General features: G+C 39.4%; 2 protein-coding genes across 7 annotated transcripts; one reads left to right on the forward strand and one right to left on the reverse strand.

The window, feature by feature from the left end:
- Window positions 1-693: 693 nt before the first annotated feature.
- On the forward strand, window positions 694-10978 carry LOC108896703 (protein FAM151A). Its single transcript, XM_018695936.2, has 13 exons — window positions 694-833; window positions 970-1142; window positions 4230-4370; window positions 4567-4716; window positions 4906-5068; window positions 5302-5359; window positions 6361-6450; window positions 7258-7334; window positions 7678-7814; window positions 8317-8487; window positions 8824-8930; window positions 9213-9392; window positions 9757-10978. The coding sequence occupies exons 1-13, from the start codon at window positions 775-777 to the stop codon at window positions 10066-10068; spliced, it is 1818 nt and encodes a 605-aa protein (XP_018551452.1). The 5' UTR covers window positions 694-774; the 3' UTR covers window positions 10069-10978.
- On the reverse strand, window positions 10491-24994 carry LOC108896701 (acyl-coenzyme A thioesterase 11). 6 transcript variants are annotated; one of them, XM_018695934.2, is made up of 17 exons: window positions 24849-24994; window positions 22254-22451; window positions 22020-22089; window positions 21864-21924; window positions 20467-20571; window positions 19792-19927; window positions 19060-19151; window positions 18682-18743; window positions 17849-17968; window positions 17567-17705; window positions 16639-16694; window positions 15981-16047; window positions 13461-13604; window positions 13242-13375; window positions 11591-11758; window positions 11371-11497; window positions 10491-11272 (listed from the first exon to the last, which is right to left on the reverse strand). In XM_018695934.2, exons 2-17 carry the CDS (start codon window positions 22441-22443, stop codon window positions 11033-11035), a joined length of 1911 nt encoding a protein of 636 aa, XP_018551450.1. In that variant the 5' UTR covers window positions 22444-22451; window positions 24849-24994; the 3' UTR covers window positions 10491-11032. The 6 variants fall into 6 exon arrangements, with proteins under 6 accessions (XP_018551450.1, XP_018551447.1, XP_018551449.1 ...); XM_018695931.2 differs by having other exon boundaries at window positions 24720-24885; XM_018695933.2 differs by lacking the exon at window positions 24849-24994 and adding an exon at window positions 24598-24711.
- Between the last annotated feature and the right edge of the window lie 449 nt (window positions 24995-25443).

Below are 25443 nucleotides of genomic sequence, written 5' to 3' on the forward strand. Positions count from 1 at the left end.
CCTACAGGCAATTTAGAGTCACCAGTTAACCTGCATGACTTTGGACTGTGGGAGGAAGCTGAAGCTGAATTATTTTATTTGTTACATACATTTTTGACCTCTTGAAGGAAGCAACATAGAGTACACTTTTAAACACATTTCAGATCAAGTCCTGAGAATAAAAAGGAACCTCTCATCATATCTTGCATATGTCAGTGAGATGCAAACAGATCCACCAAAGAATGATTTTCAGGTTACTTCTCAATTATTTTATACACCATGTAAAGGTAAAACATTCAATAGTACATTTCACAAGAAGGAATCAGATTAGATATAAGTCAAAGAACAATAGAATGTGTAGCATATATTGTTTAGTCTTTATTTTCATGTCATGACTCCACCGATTTGCTGCAAGAGCCTTTGTCTTTAGGGGACTGGGAAACTGCATCACATTATGGTCATTGTGTTCCTCAATGAGCAATAAGTGAAAGTGTTAGGGATTGTACCTTAACTTATTATGTCAAAGGACACACTACTACCTGTATTTCGTACCTTTTTCTTGACGTTAGAGCAGAGCTTTGACTGAATCTGTCAAAGCTGAAGGTAAAGAGTGGAAACTGAAGAGAGCATGTGCACCATATCAGTGGAATCCCTGTAATCTCTGCTCTTTAGATAAGGCTCATTTAAATGATAGGGTAGGATTACCCTATCCATCTGTCTCTCTGCCCGTGCGTGTCGTTCTGTAGCTATTTTTCTGAGACTACCACAGACAATACAAGCACCTGACAGAAGAGGATGGGAGAGGGAGAGGACAATCAGAGAGTGGAAAGGATTGAAAGAGGCACAGAAGAAAGGCAAGTTGGTGATAAACATACTGCTGTACATTCAAAGCTTCATAACTTAAAACTTAAAAAATATGGTCAAGAAACCATTTGTTCATATGACTGCATGGTGACAGATGTTCCTCTGTGTTTTTCTGTGTTCTACCAGGATGAGGCCACATTCTAATCATCAAGGTTTGAGTTCAGGACCAAAGAGAGATCAAGACCTTTATCTGGGTTGTCTAACAAAACAACACCTGATAATGATATCTGTGGCTGTTGGACTTGTTGTCCTGCTGATTATCATCATTGTCCCAGCTGTGGTGCTCACCAAGAAGCCAGGTATATTCTTAAAGATATTTAAGACAGCTGTACTTTGTTGACAACATTATACATCCAAAACACATTATCAGTTTATTGAACTTAACTTAAGTATTATTCAAGTAAAACTTTGAATGATTGTCTTTTGCTTGTTTTGGAGTAATTAGTATTTATTGGATTGTTGTATTTTTTCTTTTACAAAGTAAGGGATTTCAATACTTTTTCCATCGTGTGTATATGTTAAACCAGTGTTGACACGATGTTCTGCACTCTTGAAAATAATCTGTTAAAAGCCTGTTGTTTGAGTTTGAGTTTGATTAGTCTAATGGCTCTTTAAAAAACACAATAAACATTTCGGTGCATGGAGCTAATATGATCTAGCTAGTCTGGAGGAACAAAGGGTCCAAAAGCATCCCAGGTTCAAAAATATTGAACTGCTGAGTTGTTATTGATTGGATTTCCATTGGTCCATCTATCCATCCATACTGTTTATCCTTTTGAGGGTCACGGAGGGCTGGAGCCTATCCCAGCTGACAATGGGTGAGAGGCGAAGTACACCCTGGACAGACCATCAGTCTATCACAGGGCTGACATATAGAGACAACCATTCACTCTCACATTCACACCTACAGACAGTTTAGAGTCACCAGTTAACCTGCATGACTTTGGACTGTGGGAGGAAGCTGGAGAACCTGGAGAGAACCCACACAGACACAGGGAGAACATGGAAATTCCACACAGAGAAGCCCCGGGTGAACCACTGTGGCACCCTTGTTGATTAGATTTATTAACTGATTTAGCTTTTAATGTTCATTTGTTGCATTAAAAGACAGTTTCTTCCATGATTCATGAAAGACATTAATATCACACAAGCTTCCTGCAATTCCTTCCAGACTGAGCAGGATTCAAAAATTACTCACAGTTTTTATCCTGAAAAACAAATCGGCTTTCAGTGCAACAAAGCTAAACCTGACATTTTGCACATGGATTTGCTCAAGCCCTAAACACAGCAAGCATACAACAGAACAGAGAGATGTGTGTTCGCAGTTGCTGACAGTGAGTCAGACACTTTTGTCAAGGTGAGCTGAGAGATCCCACAGCATACAAATTAAAACTCACCTGAGTCAGGGTAAGTCATATGATATATGTGAAGGATTTTATGTTGTATGATTCTGACATCCTCCATATTCTTTTCTCCTTTGCAGAAGTGTCTCTGTCTATTTTTGGCAAATAATACCCGTTCTTGCCCATTCTGTATCATTTACCAGATTTCTGTCATATTATGTAAATCCCACACAAACCTGATACAGGGTTTCACAACTTTTAGAAGCGTATTTGGCCATTCTAGAGCGAATACTAAACAGCTGCTGTGTTAATATACCATCACATAAGAACTTTATAATGCCATTATCCACAGCTTTGTTTGATTAGAGCAGTCAAGGTTCATGTGATGACACACGCTGTTAATTTTAATGGGATAATGCACCACGTGTGTTCATCACTTGGCAACAGCTATTATGGGCTTCATGTTGACCATAGGCATTGCAGAGAACCACATACTGACTTAACAGAGAATAATTAAATAAAGGGGAACATAAAACTTTATAATTCATTATACTTAATAAATGAAGAGTATAATTCAGTTGTGTAATGTCTTTTGTGGCTCTGGAGGAGCTTTGTGAGCCTGGAAACTACAAATGTAGTGACTCAGGACTCAGGAATCAGGATATCTTGCCATCTGATCTTCAGTCTTTAGTTGCTGCTTTCTGAGAGCAGAATTATAAATTGTTTGAGAACCTTTTAAAGGATCTGCTGATCTTGCAACAGAACCAGCACAACACAGTCTTTGTCCTTTGGTTATTCAGAAACAGACCAAATCAAACTGTATGCTTTTAGCAAAACTAAGAACACAGACAGTCCTTTGCTTTCTTTTATTCTTGTGTTACTGTTGAGTCTCACTTTCATTTTTTAAGTTCTGGCTTTTCAATTAATTCTATATAGTATGTATTTAATGAAATTCCAACATGTTTTGCCATTAATTACATAACTTAAATGTAGCTATTAATAGCCAATAAGGTTAAGGTTAAAAAAAAGTTTTACAATTCACGATTCACAATATAGTTTTGACTAAATGCAAAAAGCTCCACTCATCTGGGTTGACTCTAAAATTAGCCACATCTTTCACACTGGTGTCTGTCAGATTGTTACTTGATATGATCAGTTTTGCACAGGTGGTAGAGCGGCTCTACATAACAGGTCCCAAGCTCTGCTTGTCAAAGGGGCTTTGACCAAGACACAGAACCCAAAGCTGTTATAGGGTATATGAACCTTTTACCTCATTTGAGACACAGGTAGCAGGTTAGTGTATCTCTGAGTTTTACTTTCTTCTTTATTTGAAGATGAAAGCAGTTTAGAGGTCTCCTGCTTCCCATATGAGGGCGCTGCCGTAGTGAAGGCACCATTCTAGTGGATGTGTTGCAATGACAGAACATATGTTTAACAGTTGATTTCTCACTGCAGCAAAGTTAAAAGGCCATCAAATCCATGTAAATGGATTGTACAGACATAATTATAATTCAGAGCACAAAATAAAAGCATGCGTATTGTAATTAATCTTAAGAATTTAACTTAAAATGAACTCAGGAAGTGCAACACAGGAAGAAATAGTAGGGCAAAAATTCCGATCTCTCAACTTCTTAATATGATTCATCAAGGTTTCATTTGATCAAAGGCTGTTATGTGATCACATGACCTGTAGTGTGAATTGTTCAGTGTTGGGGTGGATACACAAGCTGTAAAATAATAAATGGAAAAGTAACTAGGTAAATAGAAAATTGAAAAGTCCAAAGGTTGATTGAGTCATTTTTATATGCACTTGTTCTTGAATTTATCAGTTTGAATAGATGGTGATAACAGTAGCAACAATTCATCAGTCATCAGAGCTGTAACTACCATTACTGAGCTCATGTCCCAGTGTATTTCCTCTAGGAACTAGTGGGTTTTAGGAAACTGGGGGGAGATAATACATCAGATTTTTTATGAATGACTTGAGCTCAAATATGTGAACAGTCTTATACTTCCATATGTTTGTCCAATCATGTTCATCAGCTCCTCCTCCTGCTGTTTCTACTGGTGAAGACATGCTGGACTTCCTACTTCAGTCTGGTGATATTAGCAAACTTGATGGTCTGTTGGCTACCTGGTATCACAGAGCTAACAGCAAGGAGGAAATGAACAAGGCTTTAGCAAGTAAGCACACACACACACACACACACACACACCTATCCATAAAGACAAAATGACATCCTTTGATGGTTATGTTTGTTCTTGGACCTTTACCAGTTAATGTGGTGATTCATTTGCTCAGGTAAAATGATCATCTGTGACTATGAGCAGCATTACTCTCCATGAAATACATGATTTGATAAGAATCTCACCCCCTTAGGTGATGCCATGATCTTGGAGGCTGATGTCACCCTGGAGGGTTATGGAACACCCAGTGAAAAGCCCATCCCTATCATGGCCCACCCTCCTGACATCTATAGTGACAACACTCTGGACCAATGGTTGGATGCAGTGTTGGCCTCAAGAAAAGGTTCTGGACTTAGATAGAACCCACTCAGTGCAGTAGAGCAGAACCAGTCATTCAGTCTGTCTTCACATTCACAAATAAGATTTAAAAAAAAAAAAAAAAAAATCAAAATCATCATCTCTCTGAGTTGCATTAGTTTAATTTAAGAATGAAAATCATGAAAAGCTTTTGATGCTTAATATCTTTCTGCAGGCATGAAGTTGGATTTTAAGTCTCTGGAATCAGTGGGTTTGTCATTAGACCTGCTTAGTCAAAAGAACAGCAGCAGAGGAATAAACCGGCCTGTGTGGCTTAATGCAGACATCCTACGAGGTCCCAATGTGCCAGACTTTGTGCCTCCAGTTAATGGAACCAGGTAAGGGAGCCTGACCTATGTTTATTGTTTATTTGTTTTTTGGTTTTTTTGCCTGTTTTTGAGATTAGAAGCTACTTTAATAAGCTACAGTGGTTTCATGAAATCTAAAGAGAGCATGTGAGAGTGTACTGTATGTACAGAGCAAACAAAACAATGCATAGCTTAATTAACTCACAGCCCATCATGAACAGTACATTTCTCACCACTCATCTCTTTCTTTCCTCCCTCTCCAGATTTCTGCAGTTGATTCAGGAAAAGTTCTCAGATGTGACTTTGTCTCCTGGATGGAAGGTAGAACATGTTCACAGTCTCATTAGGAATCACTGCACCACTATGGATTTTTAACCCAAGCTGGCGATGTCAGTCATTTGTTCAGATGTGGAACAGGCTGATTGTTGAATTGTTGAGATACTTTGCTTAAAAAAAAAGTCAAGTCATAGTGGCACTATGGGAAAAATCAGGATATTACCAAAGTAGTGCAGTACTATTCTTGTGATCCCCTCCATTGGTGTGGCTAAAAATATATATGAGTGATCACCATTAGTTTGTGGGACAAGCTGAGACTGCCCTTCTGTAAAAAAAACAAACAAAAAAAAAGGCTGATAAGTCATCTTGCAACACATAGTTATGTTTTATTGTCAGGTGACCTCCAGCAGCTGCAGTAATTATGACGGGGGGGGAAGGAGGAAGTCAACCTCTGCAGTATAAATAGTGACAAAGTCCATGTTAGAATGGGTGGACTCATTCATTCATTTCCCATTTGAAGCCAGCAGTCTTTGTTGTTTCTTTTATTCATGGTCATTCCACAGCCTCAACTCTCTTTACATTTGTAACCATGACAATGAACTCTAACCTTGAGTAAATATTTATTTTAACCCAAACCAGAACCTTTCCTAAACCTAACCCAGTAGTTTTTGCACCTAAACACAACAAAGCTCCATAAGCTTTACTGCTTTTATTATTGTAACTAGTGATGACATAGGTTCAGTAGGGCTGCTGCTGTAGAGACACGTAGAGATGCTCCAATGGGCCTTATTAGAGGGACAAAGGACCCATATGGTCACTCAGGTTGTAGGGTTTATTTATCCATTGCTTTTTTTCTTTGACACAGTCTGTCCCTTCACATAACCCTCAGGCATTTTCTGCTCCATTACTGGTTAGGATCTAAGAATAGCAGGGTTGTTTCCTGGTGTATAATTAGCATTACTGCCTTATGGGGCTCTGGGTTTTTAGATTTAAGATGTTTTTGTCTGAACTGTAATTTACAGCTGACGTTACATTGTTTCTGACAGGTAGCCTATGCGCCTCCACTTTTCACTGAGACCTACACCAGGACCATGGTAGAAAACATGTATGATATGATCAAAGATGTCCCACAAAGGGTGAGCATCAAAAGACACACAAAAATGACATCAGAAAGCTCATCCAGGGCTAGCTAACTAGCCCTGTAAGTAGCCCTGAGAGTGACTACCACAGTGGTACAGAGTATTGTATACTGCGCTCTCACAACTGACTGCAATCATGTTGTATTTCAACTGTGGTCGTAGAGATCGTATGTAATGAAAATGAGAGGTTGATTCTTTTTGGATTCTCAGGGTCTCAGCGCTGCCAGAGGTGTGGCTTTGCATGTAATAATTGACTAAAGTAGAAATCTGATTTAGTTGACCCCTGCCAGCTGATTCTTTGATCACAGCAATTTATTTCAAATGCCAAGATTTCACTTAAATGCTGGTGTGACTGGTTATTTAATGTGATCTATGCAGCTGTTGTTTGATAAGTTCATTATAGTAGCATACATAATTAAGATGAACAAACAAGACCAGTGACATGACTGGAAGAATGTCTGGAAGCCTCCTCCATGTGATCCACCATTAAATCAGATTTTACAGTGGGACACAGAGAGAGGGTGCTGTTTCTACAGTGACAGATACTGAAGAAGGAAAACCAATTTATCCTCTTATCTAGTGTCTACCAGGTAGTTTTATACAAGCAGAGGTCACATTTAGGCCTCTGAGTTATAATCAACTTCATTTACTGTAATTTGTTGTAACATTAGCTGGTAAAGAACGCATGTTGCAGCATTACCACCATGGTCTGATTTGTAATTGGTATCACTGATATGTGACTGATAACATCTGGAAGTGAATGACAGCTCTAAAAACTCAGTTACAAAAACTCTCTTCCTTCAGGTGACGTTCCCAGTCCATGTCCTGTTGGTCCGCAGTGGCTGGCAGCACATTAGCTGGCTCCTCAGCCAGTCATCGCGGTAACACAACTTCCATCTTTAATATGGCAATAACTGAGATCAATTATTCATTAATGGGAATGACTAATTCCTGTCCTGATAATCCACTGCATTTTCACACACAGAATAATTTGCTCTTTGCCATTTGCTGTGTCTGAGTTTCACATGTATGTTCATGAGAGCTTTCAAATGTATCGTTCTAATCACGCTTCTCTGTGTGTGTGTGTGTAAGTTCATATTCAGTTTCTTTAAAACCATAGAAAACAGACGGAGGACATTAAAAAATCATATGTCTTCACGTTCAGTGACAATCCACAGGACTGTGACACTGAGACTGTTTTTAATGCTGTGATTTTCTTTTCAGTTTCAGTCTGACCTTGTGGCAGGGTTCAGTTCATCCAAACATTGTTGATCTACTGTTTGTTCGAGACAACAGCCACCCTGCCAGAGTCTACTATGATATATATGAACCAACACTGTCTGCCTTTAAAGAAGCTGCAAGTAAGAAAGAAGCAGGCCAACATCAGCAAACAGTCACCCACTTTACAGCGGAGGCTGAGTTTTAACTGTAGAGCTGACTGTCAATCAGTCACAGGTATATTTCAATCATGAATCAATTAGCCTTCAAGTTAAACTTGATTTTATCTAAAACTTACAGGAAAACCAAACCTATGTTTACACAGACCTGAAGAAAACATCCTCAAACCAGCCTTAACCTTTTTAGCCTGTTAGTGGTCAGGATCAACAAATAACAAGATCGTTGCTTCATTTTTCACCAAGGGACCAAATCTAGATTCTAATTTATAATTAGCAATACACCCTCATGAGGCTCCTAGCATTGCTGTAGATTTTTAGCTTCTTTTTGTCTAAATGATGTCATCTGTAATTTTTTTTCCCAAAAAAATAACAATGCGTAAAAACAAATAATAATATATCTTTTGTATGAATAAATACTAAATAGAAAGAAGTTACTGTTTGTTGTTTACTGATGTGTTGTTTACAGGGCAGCAGGGCCGTCTGAGGAGATTCTACCCTGGAGGAGATCTGATGGACTTCCTCCATCCAACTCACAACTCAGACCCTAACTTCCTGTCCACAGTCACACATGGAAACAGCCTGGCTGTCCGCTGGTTTACAGTCACCGACCAGACCTCTCTGCTGGCTCAGCTCTCAGGTACAGGAGATCCAAAATCACTTCATCAGTCAGATTCCTCACAGAGTGGCTTTAAAATACAGAGACAGTCAAGCCACTTTTACATTTAGATTTTTTAAAAAATGACATGATGAAAAACATGTCAGCATGAGGTCTAACATCAGGACATCTCAGATTTAATGACTGTGAGTTATTGTATCATCACAACTCTTGAAATGCAACAATATCACACAACTTCTGCAAAGCATGAACCTAACCAGATCAGCAGGACGTCCTGACAGTGTTAAAAAAGAGTAAACCTTAATATGACAGTAATGAATCCTGTTCACTGTTGGCGTCTTGTTTATGGATGTCCAGATGGTACTGGTGGTATGTTGGTGGTCCAGGTGGCTTCTGACAGCAGGAGACCAGGAGTCCCCTTAGTGCAAGGTTCTGAAAAGAGCTCAGAGCCCCAAACCCTGCAGGTATGACAGTAAAAAAAAATGAGACCAGCAGAGCAAACCATTTTTCTTTTCTTTTCTTTTTTTTAATAAATGGAGTTGAGACAATTCATTAGGGTCATACAGTGCTTTTCTTTCTTTCTTTCTTTCTTCTTCACGGTTGATGTTTTTTAGTGACTGTTTATGGCTTTGCTATTGTGCAGAATGTACTTGTTTATAATGTTTAATAACGAAGTGTTACTGACTTCAACACCAAAAATGTGCAAGTGAATAAATAAGGCCTTCTGTGTATCAATGTGTGTGCAGGATGTCCTGCAGCTGCTTGGGCAGAGGGCTGATGTACCCTGGGGTGTTTATCTTCAAGTCCACACTGTGCAGCTTCTGCAGGCTTCTCTCACTCTGCTGCATTCAGCCTACAGCAGAGAGAAGCTCTACAGGCCTGTCTGGGTCAGCATGGAGGGTTTACAGAGCAGAGACAACACAAAGGTTACATCCTGGCTGATTTTTTTTCTTCCCTTAACTTGAGTTTCTGATAAACAGTAACTTTGACCAGAAATATGAAAAAACATTCATTTATACCAGTTAGTTTCAGGGTGTGAAAGCTGTGAACCAAAGGTTTGCTTTTTTTTTTTGTTTGTTTTGTTTTTCTAATGGAAATTCAGAGGTTTTCATGTTGATGAGCCATATACAGTCTATGGTCCCTGCTGAAAATATTCTGTGCTTCTTCTCTGATGTTTGCGTTTTAAATGGTCAGGAGTTCAGTATCAGGCCAGCATATATTAAAAACTGTGATTCTATTCCTCCACATAATGTTAATTCTCTGTTGTAACCTTGTTTCTCTCTCTCTCAGGAATATGTATCCACAGTAGAGAAGCTGTTCCCATACATCACCCTCGTCCTGAAAGAGAAGAACTGGCCTCCTCAGATCCCAGCAACAGTGACAGGCTTGTCTCAGAGGGTGGCTCTGCACCTGAATGCAGCATTACTGCCAAAGGGAAAGGAGGAGCTTCACTCTCTGATGGGAATGATGAACAGATATGACCTTATAGTGGAGGAGGACACAAAGAGCAGTGCTGAGGTTTTCACAGTCTTGAAAGGACTTCTGAGCCAGCGTAGAGGAGGAGCAAACACAAACCTGTATGTGATATCTGACCAGTCCTAACCGAGGATATGGACACAAACCAAGAATTTTACAATTCAAACAGGATATTTGTTCCACAATTTCCTCTTGAGTGTGAACAGGCATATATCTCTATGAGTGACAGCAGCACTGCAGCATCATAGTTCATTTTTACAGTGCAACATTCACAGTGTTAGAGTCAATCAGAGCTTGGCCATACTGAAAGACTAATATCGTGATATCAGCTGATGTTATTTCCTGAATTGTATAGTTGTCTTTTTTTATTTCATGACAGGAATTTTAATTTGAAAATTCCAAAAATGTTCAGATTTTATCATCAGCTCTTTATAAAATGTTGCCATCAAGTAGACTCCAAGATAAAGTGCTGTAACTCAGCTGAGTGATTATATTCTATTATGAAATTGACATTTGTATTCTGAATGGAAGAACACAGAGCAAACACATTTTGTTAAAAATATTTTATTAAAGTCCTATGAAGCATTCAGTGAGACATCAATGTTTTTATCAAAAGAAAGAAGATACCTTGTGCTAACTGCAGTCAGCAAATGGAGAAAATTCATTAATCACTTAATGCCACTGTTAGTGTTTCTTAACATAAACTCAACATTTCCCTCTAACCCAACACTGAGATATACAGTTAGACCAGCATTTACCTTAGATTAATGAGAGTGCAAAACAGATGAGCTGATCCTGGAAGATACACATCAAAGTTTTATTTGAGTCCAAATGGAATCATTAATATTTAATGAGACTTCATTTTGAAATCATCCTTTACTCACTTTATTGTGATATTTTCTAACTGCTCTGTTCTAATGTGATCTATTCTTAAGCCTGTTAAAAAAAAAAAAGTTTAACATTTTTCATGTAAATATCGTCTTGTGTTCACTCTGAACACTTGTGACAGTATTAATCATACCTTGTACAAACAGCAGACCTCACCCTACACTTTTTGATGTAAACTGGCCTAGAAAGTACCACTGACTGTCTACAGCTGGGTGCTGTGGAGGGCCACTGACAGAGCGTCAACCTGAGTCTCACAGGTGGGACTGTCTGTGTTTGTGGCCTGGTATTGGCCAGTTTGCTCCTCAGAGGTAACATTCTGCCTGTTCCTAGTCAGGTATTGACTACAGGAGCAGAAGGTGTGGTAGAAAGAGGAGGAGAGGCCAGCGATGTCAGTGGAGATGTAGGGAAGGACCTCTGGAGACGCCTGGTTATAGTACCGGATCTGGAAAAGGAACCAAACAGTAATGGCCAAGTTTGTTAAGATGATATGTAAAAGTACACCTGTTTAGTTTAATCAGCTAAAACTGGTATTTCCCTCACTAGTGACATGTTGTTTTTGGTCTCCAGGATGGTAAATCCAGCACACAGAACCTCCCCTCTATTATATCCTTCAGTGGGTGGGTGAGTGGGCAGAGACACTGACCGCAGAGCGATGACGTACGGATCTCTGAGGAGAAAAAACACAGACAGTCAATCCTGCAGGATAGGGGTGTATGACCTTTGACCTGTTAGAGTCCTTCCTGTCAGTCATTCTACTGACCCACTGCCACACGGCTTCCTCTTGGAGGCCAACAAGATGAAGTCCTGGAGAATTCCTTCTCCCTGACTGGATGAAGTCGGGGAACCTAGAGCACCGTGACTGACTGATGGGGTAACCACACGATACAGGAAGTCGTCATCGTCCACCTGGTGAATCAGCTCACATTTCCTGATTTAGGAAAGGACACAGAAAATATTTTTGTTCAATTACAATGTTTTATATTTTTTTTAGTTTGTAAAAAAACATCTGGGAAGCCATGTTTGGGCATTTATATAGTGAAAAGTATCGTTTCTAACCTAAACACTTTGTAGGATGGAGGACAAACATGTTCTCAGTTTGACTGAGCCATTTAAAGTTTGTGCTGCAGCCTTTTGATTTTCTATCATTTCCTAGATTTGGGAAAAAAGTTAGTCCGAGACTATTTTGTGGCTGGCTGAAACCACCTGACCCCATTTTAATGTTAGTAGCACATACCTGTACTCAGACAGTGAATATGTGTATGAACTTCCAGTCTATCACCTGTAACTTTAAAGACCATACACTGGCACATTGTGTTGTATTTTCCACATAAAGTGTGGCCTGTGACTCTATTTGGCCACACTGCCAAATACCTGCCTCCAGAGAATCCATAGTCCACACTAGATTAAACAAATGAAGCTATTTTCTCTAAACTTTGTAGCCAACACAAATGTGAACTTTGTGTTGGCTACAAAGTTTATCCCTTCAGCACCGATCATGACCTTCAACCAAACTACACTGTATGGGTTATTCACACCAGAGCTGAATGGACAGCAGAGGATACAAAAAAACTTTAGGTTTAAGCAGCTCAGCGCTCTTCTCTGTGCTCTTCTCTGGTGCTGTGGAAAACATCCTAACAGGGTTCATCACCTACTGGTCTGAGAACTGCTCTGCATCAGAATCTGTCCTCTCCATATCATCAGCCTCATCTATACTACATATACAAATAACAGTGACAAATAAGCCTTTGAATCCTTGAATCCTAAAATCTATGCTTGAATTTAATTTATGAAACAGCTATAATGAATACACCCTGAGAGCTATATTATCAAACTCTCAGATGATACAGACATCATGGGTCTAATGCACAGAGACAAAATATTTTTCTGTCAGAAATCACTGCAATTTAACTGCCCGAAATGTGACCAGAGTGTAGCAGAGTGTACAGAACTTCTTGTCCATATCACCATATTTATCAAGCATCCCAGAATAAATCCATGGAATCACAGTGAAAGTGAACTACTGAAAACATTCCTAAGACTGAGAGTGATTTACCATACATCCTAAACTGACTCTTAGCAAGGAGAAGGACTAGGTCTAGGAGAGAGAGTGATACTGTGATGTGTTGTATTTTTTTCTGACTAGCAGAGTTTATTATAAACTATCATAGAATCTCTCTGCCTGATCACCATCTTCTGTAGCTCCTAACAGGTTCAGACTTCTCTGCAGCTCTCTTCAATTGGACTTTTTTAAATGTTCACTTTTTAAGAGCTACTTTGAGATACTTGATAAATACAAATACCTGAGCATCCACCTGTTTCCTCTAAAATCCTCCCCTTAGCTGAGCTGAACAGTGAAGAGAGAGTTTGTTAAGCTTATAAAATGTGCGTGCACTTGTGTATGAAAGCATTACCGATAATGTGTGTCCCAGCTTGGTCTGTTGCTTATCTCAGCCAGCAGAGAAAAGGCTCTGTGAGCAGGAACGTCCACCTCTGATTCCACCCTGAAACTCAACATGGACTTCTGCTCCAGGGTGTAGAGATGAACCTGGGAACAAAGAATCACGTGAAACCTCCAGCTCCTCATGGAACAGGAACGACTCCTAACAAACAAAACACGTTGCAGCAGATACCTTGTCTTTCTCAGAGCTGAGGCGCCAGTTGTTTTGAGCAGCCAACATCTTCAGAGCCGACACGTTGTTATAGCTCAGGTACACCTGGAAAACACACACACACACACACACACAAAACATACATATGCAATAGCAAACAAACACCTACCCAAGCACACAGACCAGAAGATACCATGTTGATAACAGCCATTATGCTGGTCAAGGAAAATTAGCAGAACACATTCTGACAGCCATCTGATAAAAATCACATCTAAAAATTAACAGCCTCATTTTTTTGTATTAGCCTAAGTAGTATCTTTGTTTATCTTTGTGTTTGTATCTTTATATTTCTTCCATCCCAGTTTAGTTTAGTTTTACAAATCAAATACACTTTAAACTACTGCTATCAATTTTCATTTTATGACACATTTTCTGGATTCTTTAAACATACATTATGTTCCTCATTTTCACACAGCCATTGATTTTTTTGATATTAAAATCAACCTATCAAGACTCAGCGTTTTCACGGTTCTTTTTTCTTTTTTTGCCTTTTATGATATAGACAGTAGAGAGACAGAGGCAGGAAAGGCAGGGGAGAGAGAGAGGGGATGACATGCAGCAAAGGGCCAAGGCTGAGTTCAAATCCAGTAAAGACTCAGCCTTGATTCAGAGTATACACTCTATGACCGGCCGCGCCCCGACTCCATGTTTTTTGTAAATTGTTGATCCATTACAGAGAACATAATGTCTGGTTTTAGTGGTGTTAAAGTGCAATGCAGAGTAGATTTTTCAAATGAGTCTGAAAAATCTTCTTTAGGAAAGCCAAAAGCAATATTAATGAACTGAGCTGAAATCAATCAAATCACAATCATGTTACATGAGTTAAAACACTATCACATGCTTTGGAAAATCTTCAGTAGTAATATAAAGCATACATGAATTACACTACACTAAAATCTAAAAAAAAGAAAAAAGTGTGCTCTCTCTAATACTCCAATAACCTTTGCCCATAGGAACATTATTTATAGTTTATAGTGACTGGTCTGAGTACACTGTTAATGCAGAGCTACAAGTCTTTAATCTCTTGTTATCAGTTTATCTTTATAAATGCTGATAGAGCAGGTGTTGGTGAAACTGTATCTTACTGACGATCTTAGATAGTGAGTTAAATGCTCCTTGGAAAGTCAAGCTTATTTCCAGTGAGTTATTGGTGTGTACTTCTGTGTACATCTACCACTTTGTGTGTCAGGGAGACAGGACATTTTGGGAAAGTCAGGACATTTTGACTGGTCCTCACAACTCATAATAAGGGCTGTTTGAGGATTAAGACTTGGTTTTAAGGTCCAGGTTATAAGCAGGTTTAGGTTGGGGTGTGGAGTACGTGGTTGTGTGTGTGTGCATGTGTGTGTGTGTTTATCTATCTATCTTTAACCACTGAAAGACACAACAACATGTGTGAGTTACAGTGATCAAAGACTAAAAGTTAACTGTCATTTTAACATGATGCAGACAGACTGGAGACACCATCCTGTTCAGTCTGATCTAAGGAGGTTTTCACACCACACACTTTATTTAAATCAGACTCTGGTTTTGCTCCTTTGTATGACTCGTTCGGGCAGGGGTGAACACAGTTACCGCTCTTAGATGTAGAACAAAACAACTGCACCAAGACCCTTGAGAGGAGGTGGTCTCAGTCCAATCCCATATACACTCTGGAGCAGTTTGTCTTTGGTGGGAACCTCAATCTGACCCAACTTCCAGGTGTACTGTGCAAATTTGAGCTGAACACTTCCTGTAGCCAATTGTGCTCTGCATGGTTTTGTCTGGTATCTTAGATAATTACCACGATTATGAACAAATGCCAACCCTGCTGCTGCTCTATGTCAAACTGCATGGCAGTGTCTCTGTATTTACTTTCTTGCTCCTGTCCCAGACCAGTCTGACTGATAAGCAGAGTGAACGTCCGGGGCGTCAGTAGAGATGCATTGTGGTTCACTTTGACACTACAGACAAACTACAGAAGTGAAAACCCCTAAAGTTAAATATGTTAGTTTGACACTCCCTCACAGCAGTATTGTTAAGAAGCTAAGCCTCTGTCATACTCAGCTCTCTAACTGTTCTCTTTATCTGAGAATATAACCAAACACACAGTACAGGTCTGGTCTTGTCATATCTCTCTGGTTGTCAGTTGCTGCATGTATGAAATGTCTGTCTTGAAACACCAGAGAGCAGTGAGCAGTGGTACCTTATCAGTATAGGTGCTGAATGGAAGCACTGAAATCTATTTTGCTATTTGGTTCAGTAGTCACTGTTCATATCACTGGGATCCCAACGCTAGTGACACTGTTGATGGTGTAGTGGTGTAGTGAATGAAGTGATCAATATAAAACTGTGCCAAGAAAGTCAAAGTTCAGCCAGTGAACTAGTGCACACTGTCTGGCAATGTATCCATGCATCCACTCCTCTCCACAGAGACCATTTCTGTGTTACTGAGCACAGGATGTGTAACTGTCATTAGACCTGAGTGATTTCTTCACTCACCTGGTTTGTGGGGTCCCAGGGCACAGACAGGGGAGCCTCACCCTGCGTACGGGAAATGATGTACTTTCTGAAACAACAGAAGAAGAGAAATAGAAGCATTTTTAAACTGGCAAATGAATAATACAAAACATTCTATTAAACTTAGGGGTTAAATGGTCAAATAAAGCTCTGGTCTAAGTAAACATCTTCAAAACTCCACTACATGCACTCAGAAATGCATGACTGGAACAAAACTGTTATGAGGTCCCACAGTGGATGTATGCTTTTAGCTTCTCTTTTACCCTCGACAGTTTAACTGTAGTTATCTGAAGAGGGTGCAGTCTTGTATTTGCTTTTATTATTGTTAAACAAACAAACACTGGCTCAAAGAAGGATATTACTATTGACTACTGCTGCTGATTTGCTAACAGCTATTAGAGGTGTTCTACAGAGGCACTGTAGACCAATGTTTAGGTGTTCTGTGCATTCCTTTAACATGAGGGATGGTGTGATACTGGTTTCTACACACTACTGGGGACTGTGCTGCATGTGTGCTCTTTCCTAAAAACTTCAATTCTTCATATTTTAGTCCAAATAAACTGAAAATATAAAGTATAATGTGTTACCTCTGCTACATGGACATGGATGTAACAGCTAATAGAGTATGCAGATGGTTTACCTGTCCAGTCTGATCTTCTTCCTGGCTATGGCCTCTTGAAACCTCCTCTCCCCTTCCTGTAAATCAAAGACACAGAATTCAGACACAGGGGAGTAAATAAACACCAATTTCAAGCATTGTTACATTATCATCCAAAAGGAGTCAGTTGTTCATTAACAGGAGATAATAGAATGATCAAAATGTGTACAGCAAATGCTGAGATAATCTGACTTTTGTATGGGTCAAAATCACTAGTTCCTACACCTCCTATCATTGAACTTGGTAGTGTTTCTTTTTTAGACCTTCCCTGCTCAGTTATCACACACACCCTTCAAACTCCACTCCTCTTTAGTTTGATGACAGGTTTATGTCTGCAAGGCATTTCTGCCTGTCACAGCATGTACGTCATAACAGCTTGTTAGAAGATGATAATATACCAATGTCATGTTTATAAAAAAAGAACAGAACACGGCACACTGGACAAATACAAGCATTTATTCCGTCCTTATTTCACAGTGCCAATAAAGCTGTTACTGTTATTGTTGCAAACAATATAAACTCTGCCTACATACAGTATGAATAAATAATGTAAAAGAAACTGTGCTTGGTTTAAATATGCATGAACAAGTAAAGGAAAAGAAGACTTGATGAAAAGCATGCAGTTATGCAAAGAGGTACAACATTCTTTTCCTCTGCCTTGTTTGTTATTTTTGCCTGTCAGGACACATTTTCATCTATTATCACTTAGTATCAGTTGAAGTGTCATTTTTCATGCTGCCTCAGAAGACTGACAAATGTTCCACCTTAACTGATTTTACAATACAGAGGATAATGAATGTTGATTTCTTATTTCTGTGTTGCCTTACTGAATCACTACATAATGTGCATAAAACCATCTGTAATGTAACAAGTGTTCTTCATCTGTAGTTCATTTTGTTGGTTCACTTACCAGGGGTTCGGGTCGTATCCGTGGTAACAAACATGGCTTCCCGTGGTCGTCGAGCACCTCAAAGGTCATGAAGGCAGAGTTTATGTGTCTGTTAGGCCCCTCCTCCTGATAGGCCTCTGCTCGCACTCCTACTTCCATGCTATAGGACATGCACACTCATGTCACTCATTTGTTTACTTCATGTACAGCACAGCGTTTTCTTTGCTGTACACCATAACACTGAGCTGTCATAGTGACCTGTCAAGTTTGTATCTTTATTACTACTCCTGGACACACTGATACCTGTTTTTGAAGGCATTGTTGACTATTGCCCTCAGCAGCAGTCTGTCTCCAATCTGAGAAGGTCCTCTGAAGGTGAACATGTCAATGGTTCGAAGAGTGGGATGAGCCTGACATAGACGACTGCACAGGGAAAAGACAGATTAGACAAGAAGAAGAACAAGAAAAGAGAAACCTTGAGAGACTGTTGTGTACTTGCAAGAATTACTGTGTTTTAATGCCCAACAAATTCTAATTCCAGATATGACACTAAAATGTAGTAGTTTAGATTGTAAATTGTAAATTGTACTGTACTGTTGTAATGTACTGTTACATGTTCATGCACTTAAATATAGAAAAAAAAAACAAATTATTCTAAAAGTTTGGAAACCCTACTACGTCCGCACACTAACTTCCTCTGCCACTAGCTGACACAAGCTCTAATGAGTCAATTAAAGCTTAATGAGTTAATGAAGTCGTGAGACTTAACAACTAGAACAGTGCCCAAACCTTTACACACAACAATTTGTTTCCATTTTTAAAGCTCGCGAAATAAAAAGTGACAGTACCACTGAAGAATATCTGTCTGCTACAGAGGTTGTATTTACTACTGTTCATCTCCAAAAATAACTAAATATGGAACTTGCCCAGGTATGGCTAAACCTTTGCATACAACCTGCCATATTTCAAAATGTACACATCGTTGTATTAGCTCGTGTAAGCTTTACCTTCTGATGAACACATTTACATCCTGCACCCAGGTATACATGAATGACTGTGAGTGTGTGTTTGTGTAACCTCAGTAAAACTGTGTGGTAGACTCAGATAGAGCATTTAAAACGTGTGGGTGATTGTACCTGGCAGCAATTGTAGCTACATTCACCATCCAGGCCATGATCTGTCCTCCAAATGTATTCACCTGGTTATCAGACAAACAGAACAGAAATGAAGTTACGCCTCAACAATATAATAACACAACACTGATGAAATACAGAATGCATGAAGAGTAAAAGCCTTTGATTTCACTGAATATCCAACACTTTGATTCACATGTTGCATAGCTCCATACCAAAATGGAATGCATTTAATGCATTTAATGGACTGCAATTAATTTGAAAAAAAAAAAAAAAAAATCAAGTATAACAGTTCCAAAAACATCATCAAGTAACTGCTGATTATCTTCCTGAGATAAACAGACAGAGAGGCAGACAGAAAGAAGGCAGAAAATAAATAACCTGATGGTTAGCATGTGGGGGTAGAACCAGTTCAACACTCTCCACCTTGGTCCTCTCTGCTGCCACTGCATTGCCTACTGCTGAGTTGTCAGCTGACACACACACACACAAATTCAAAATTGTTTAGAAAAAATGAAACTGAAATATATGATATATACAATCATGAAAAGACCAACACTGTGTTTCAGTAATGTTGACACTTACTGCAAATATAATTCATTAAATGCTGTCACTGCTCTCAAACAATACTCAAATATATGAAAATCGCAATGCATTTGTTGGGAACTATTTTCAGCAGTGGATTAATCCACATTTAGTGCTCTAGTGTGTATGTGGTGTAATAGGACTGTCTGTGTGGGATTGAATCAAGTGTGTACAGTGTGGGTGTGTTCATGGTAATGAAGGAACATATCACCAAAGTGCACTGATGTGTTTCCAGCAGTTTCAGTTTAACAGTCACGGAATTTGTACTGTTTCCAGCAAGAGACATCAAGCAAAGTGCTACAATCTACCAGCTTACAATCACATTTAATCACTGTGTTGCTGTGTTTAAGGACTTGATAGTCTGTATTCAGTTGGTGTCCTGAACCTTCTCAGTAACATTCCGAGGCTGAACCCTCCATCAAATCTCCCAGCTCACAGCAACTCACAGTATCTGCTTCATCAGGGAAAACAGCTCCACTTATTGAGGTCTGCTGTACGGTGTAATGTGGCAATGCACATCAAACCTACCTTGCTGGACTGACCCATGGGAGAGCAGATCTTTGATGATGTCATCATGTACCATCCGGACCCTCCTCCTCTCAGCAGCCACGCTGTATTCAACTTGCTCTTTCTGAGTCTGAGGTACAATGGGCTTCAAGATCACCTGTGATGTAATGTCAGTAAGGTTCAGAGTTATACACTCTGCATTTGTGTAGGATCTGAGGGTATATGCGAGGCTGTGCAGACGTGTGTGTATCCTCCAGTTTGAAGAGAGGCTGTGTGAAGAGGTCTGTCACTACCCACATCTGTACAATTTGTCATATAAACAATATGAAGATAATCAAATGTGCAATAATTTGTAGAAGGCAAATTTCCCAGACTCTGAGAGACGCCAGTCTACTGCACATGCATAGAACACATCACCCCAGCAGACTCTGGGTGGGTTAGAAAGTAGAATCAGAACAATTTGTTATGTGTCTGAGGTGTCCACAGCTGTCTGTGTGTGCATCTGCAAGGGAGAATAATTGAGGCTTAAATGCACCTAATTTTTGCAGACTGGTTAAGTGCAACAAATGAATGCATTGCATTTTGCTTTGAAATCATCATTTTAAACTACTTATGTACTCACTCATTCACCTCATCCCACCCATTCTCAAAAACCAAAAGGGTCATAATCTCTCTATTTTCTGTCAAACCAATTACCTTTTTTCCAGTGTTTGTGCGCTGGGTTACAAAGGTGGCGTAGGCGTGACAAACTCTCCAGTGACGATCAGAGAACAGGTCCTCACAGCTCACCTGTATGCCCACCTGAGATGGAATATGTAAGGGATAATTCACAGTCAAAATATCAGTATTGTTTATTCATAGATGGCCATTACTTCACTAAGAAAACACAGACCATGTAGCCAGTAGTATTAATTTAGTCTTTCCTGCAGAGGATTTTAGTAGCATCATATACAGTGTAGCCCCACACAGATTTATGTTGGCATGGCTGAGGTGACACACACACACACACACACTACATCAACTGTGGCACTTTTGGGTTGTCGTGCCTCTATTCTGCCACAGCCCATTGGTCAGGTTTGTTGTTACATTTTGTCATCAGTATGAATCAGTTTTAAAAGTTGGAATATCCTTGACTGTTTCTTTTTCATCAGAACACAAAATCAGCTTACAAATATCTCAACTGCCAGCAGTGATTTTCATTTAAACACTGCTGGTAACATCAGAGCAATCAGAAACATCTACATATTGTCACATTTTAATGTGATATGGTCAAACAGCTGCTTATTTACACAACCAGAAGTTATGGAGCAAAATTCTAACTGTTTGTGTCCAGTGGGTGTAAGTCCAAGTGGTATCTGGCAGCTGCTATGTTCACCAGCTGCTCTCTGACTGTGTCTGTCTGCTGTTTGCTGCTCAGCAGGTAGTGGACAGTGTGTTATTGTATTATAACACACAAAGAATAAATTATAAGTGAAAGTATAAAAACAAGTGTAATACAATGAATGAATATGTGAGTTTTATAACTCACTATAAAGCTCAGTAAAGTGGTCACCATCACTACAAGCCTCTCCTCTCACATTACTTTCACGTGGTAATTCGATACATTGTTATTATAATATCTGATTCCCACTCTTTCTTCTTGGTAGCACTCCTGATCGATATATAAGCTTCTAACAACAAAATTCTACACTTCATAATGTTTTTTTTTTTACATTAAAAAGAAGGCTGCAAGACGTTCTTTATGATTCTGTTGTGTTTGACTCATGGTAGCCTGACAACATTCACGGAAAAAGGCACAAAGAGACAGCTGACATGACTCTTGTTGTGATGCCAATTGAGAAAATACATTTAGTTGTTTTTGGGGGTGAACTGACTCTTTAAGTAATTCCAAATCCAACTGAATTTTTCATTAAATGTAATTATTTGAGCTCAAATGTGATTCTGTGTGTTCCATGTTTATTACAAAAGACACTAAGGGTATAATGGTATGAATGTAAAGTAAGAGAGAATGACTATGTGTCTTTATCTCAATGTAAATACTACTGATATACTGTAGAAACATATATAGTGTGAATAATGTGAACTTCTCTGACCTCCATACTGGTGTTAAAGGCTCTGTTGACCTTTGCCTTGATGTTCACCACCTGACCCACACTGGACAGAGACATAAAGGAAGAATGAGTATATACTGTATATACACACTAGCAATGTAGAAGGACCCACGCCTCTGTACACACACTTCCTGTTACCTGATAGTGTGTTCAAAATGGATGTCATCCATCGAAGCAGTGACGCAGGGACTCCCAGCATGTCTCTCAGCTGCCCATATGAAACAGAGATATGTCATGTCCTGTCTGGCTAGTCTGCGGTTACAACATAAACTGGACACTCACAAATGAAATGAAAGCATTTCAACACACACGGCATGACTAATATTCACAGAATCTCACACACACACACACACACACACACACACACCACACCAGAGAGGCAGGCAGTGGAGTCGATCCATTTGAGCAGCTGTCCCACGCTCAGCTCCTGTCGATGATTGCTGTGACAGGGCATCACTATCTGACTCATCTTCACCTCTGTCGGGTTCACGCTCTCCCCTTCTTCTTCCTCTTCTTCTTCTTCCTCATCTTTCTCCAGATCACTTGACAGTCTGGAGCTCATTGTCAAAGCTGAGGGGAGAGAAAGAGTTTTTTAGGTCACTGTTGTTGGGCATTTATATGGTTTATAGAGCTAAAAGGTGAGACACCAAAGCCACCAATGTATCCCTGGAACATGTTTAGCCCACATGCTCCATTTTTACACTATCATCTTGAGTGACACAACACTTTCACACGTACTGGAGCTGGTTCCTTACACAAATCTGTTACAAGAAGTTTTTCCTGCATAGGGAATGTTTTCACATCTACCACAGATTCATCATATGTAAATACTTTGTGGAGCGAAGCAAACAGCAACAGCACTAATTAAAGAGACCGGCTGACCAGCTCATACTGCAGCACTTAACAAAACCTCCACCACCTCTGTTGGGCCTGAGAAAATAAGGCAACCCATGGTCTATTTCATTTCAAAAGCCCAGGGACCCCTCAGCGTTTTGAATATCCAGGGCTTTTCCTGATACAAGTGTCGCAGCAGAGAGACTGTTGTCCACAGCTGAAAACATAAGGTTGACACACTGTTTTTGAAGAAATAAAAATGAATTAACCAGTGATGTTTGTCTGTTAATTACACGACCATGTCATTATCTTCATGACTGCAAGATACTTCAGAGTAAATAAATGATGTAGAAATAATAAATAAAACCAAAAAGCTGCATACCTTTCTGTTTTTTTCTGCTAGTTCAATGACCCTCATCAAGACCAGTTAGTTTAACTGTCAAGAATAACAACTGCTGTGTTTGAGTGTTGTTATATTTTCAAGGACTTGTCTTCCCTGGTTTTGGTACAAACATCTGCCAAGTACCATTCCCAGGAAGTTCAGTGGCGTAGCTGAATAGTTACACAAACAGGGAATGTACTATAACACAAATAAACAGTAATTTGTAAGAAGCCTACAATATACAGTTGTATCATGTGAACTTTACATAAATGGTGCAATGTCACTCCACAACCTCAATATTAACTTGTCTACGTGATCTTAACTTTGAGAGGAGAATGTCCCCTCAATCCATGACTCATTAGTGTATATGCGGGAGTTGCAGCCAGTGATGGCGACATACAGACATTTACTGCAACAGCTTCCTGTCTGTGCAATGATCCATTCTCAACTGTATATTTTTCTTCAACAACTACTTGTCAAAAGACTGCATCCACAAACTACAAATAATTCAGTGACACAGTGTGGAGCCAGTTTTTGTTGGTTGATGGTTTGATTCATCAGTTATAGAAAAGTGGTAAATGATGTGTAAAATACTACTTTGTTACAATTCAAACATTGCATTGTGCATGTAGCTGTCGGTGTTACAATCTACTAGACTGATTTAAACATTAGAGTTGACATTTCATCTGTTCAGAGCTGCATGGTGAATCACTGCGTTCACCAAAACTCTCTGAAGTCCTAAGAGAAGCTCTCCTGTCCCGTGATTTTAAATGAAACAAGATACATGTCGCTAAGTAGGCCAACGTTACACACCTGCAGTCTATGTGTTTAACTGTCAGCTTGACTCTTTGATAAATGACATGCAGCAGTCTATGCGTGCAGCCCACTAAACTGGTACGAGCAGTAGCACAGCTACTGACAGCAAGTGTGAATGGTGTTATTTTTTCTTTAACCTAAACCGACTCCTGTGTATGAAATACTAAATGTCAGATGTGAATTTGCCAGTCACGTAGATTACTGTTACTTACCATTACTTTTGCTAACTAAAAAACACTCTCACAATTCATAATAGCCCAAAAAACAAGCTGCATGTCGGTTGAATCCATCATGCACACGCATTACTAGTTAGGTTAGCTGGTTAAAATGCTTGCTAATGCTAAAATATACCGAGTAAACGCCTCGCCAGTTAGACACATTAACTTTAACTTTAACTTTAGTTTTCATGAAGATGTACAAACCTGACATCGGTTTCTGACGGTGTCAAGCCAAACCATGAGAACATGTAATGTTATTATCAAATGATATTCCGGTAATATCTTTCAAATTAAAAGTCATACTAGACGACAGGCTTTTAATGTTCGTGTTTGATTATTAATGGCTACACAATGAACAGTCCCAGAAGCACACAAACACTCAGCATTACATACAGCGAGAATACACTAATAAAAGAACTATGAAGGCAAACTAAATTTACAACAAAAAATTACACCAGCAGAGTACCTATGAGGGCGAAGCAGCTTCTGGTACCAGACTTCTGGTATTTGTATTTGGCTAACTTGACAAAACTCGAACGAACTTCAGAAAACTAAAACTATCCCAACTCTGATAAAGTGTTGACTTACCAGATAGCCAGGTCAGCCAGGCCAGGTCAGTGTGTTTTCAGCCTTTCATGCTGCCCGCTCCTATTATAGTGTGTGTGTGTGTGTGTGTGAGGGCGTAGACTGGCTCAGTCTGTGTCTGGTGTAGTTTACCTTAGCACGAAAATATGCTGACATGCTCATCGTCTCTCAGTTTGCAAACTGGGGCTTCCTTTTTCTTTTTAATGAAACTGCCTATGTCACGTGACAATAATCCCGTGGAAATCACTCCAAGTTATTATAAATAACGATCAGTTACTGGTTTCGGTGTTGTAACTGGTATATACGTCAGTGTATATTGTTTTATTAAATGTCAGTGGGAACATCCAATGGATCTAATGTTGAATTACCATCTGGTAAAGTGACTCCAGCTCACCAGAGGTCCTACGGGTCCACTGTATGTCAGTGGATACTGGTATCTTCTTTCTATTGCACCACTCAAGTAAAGTACAATATTGGATCCGTGTATCAAATCTGTTTGAGAGCACAATTCACAGGTAGAAGAGCTGTTATGGATCAACAAGGGCTCAGCTCTGCTCTCCAGTTAATCGGGCCGTGAGAGGAGCCCCCAGTTTTGTTAACTACTGGTTTAGAAATATCTTCTACTTTCTGTGCACACTTCTTACATCTTTAAAACTTTAATCACAATATGCTTTGAATAATGTAAGTGATAATATAGTGTGTTGTTGCTGGAAGTAGCGTGTAGCCA

The sequence above is a fragment of the Lates calcarifer genome, linkage group LG4, assembly GCF_001640805.2.
Source record: "Lates calcarifer isolate ASB-BC8 linkage group LG4, TLL_Latcal_v3, whole genome shotgun sequence".
In the NCBI taxonomy this organism is placed as follows: Eukaryota; Metazoa; Chordata; class Actinopteri; family Centropomidae; genus Lates; species Lates calcarifer.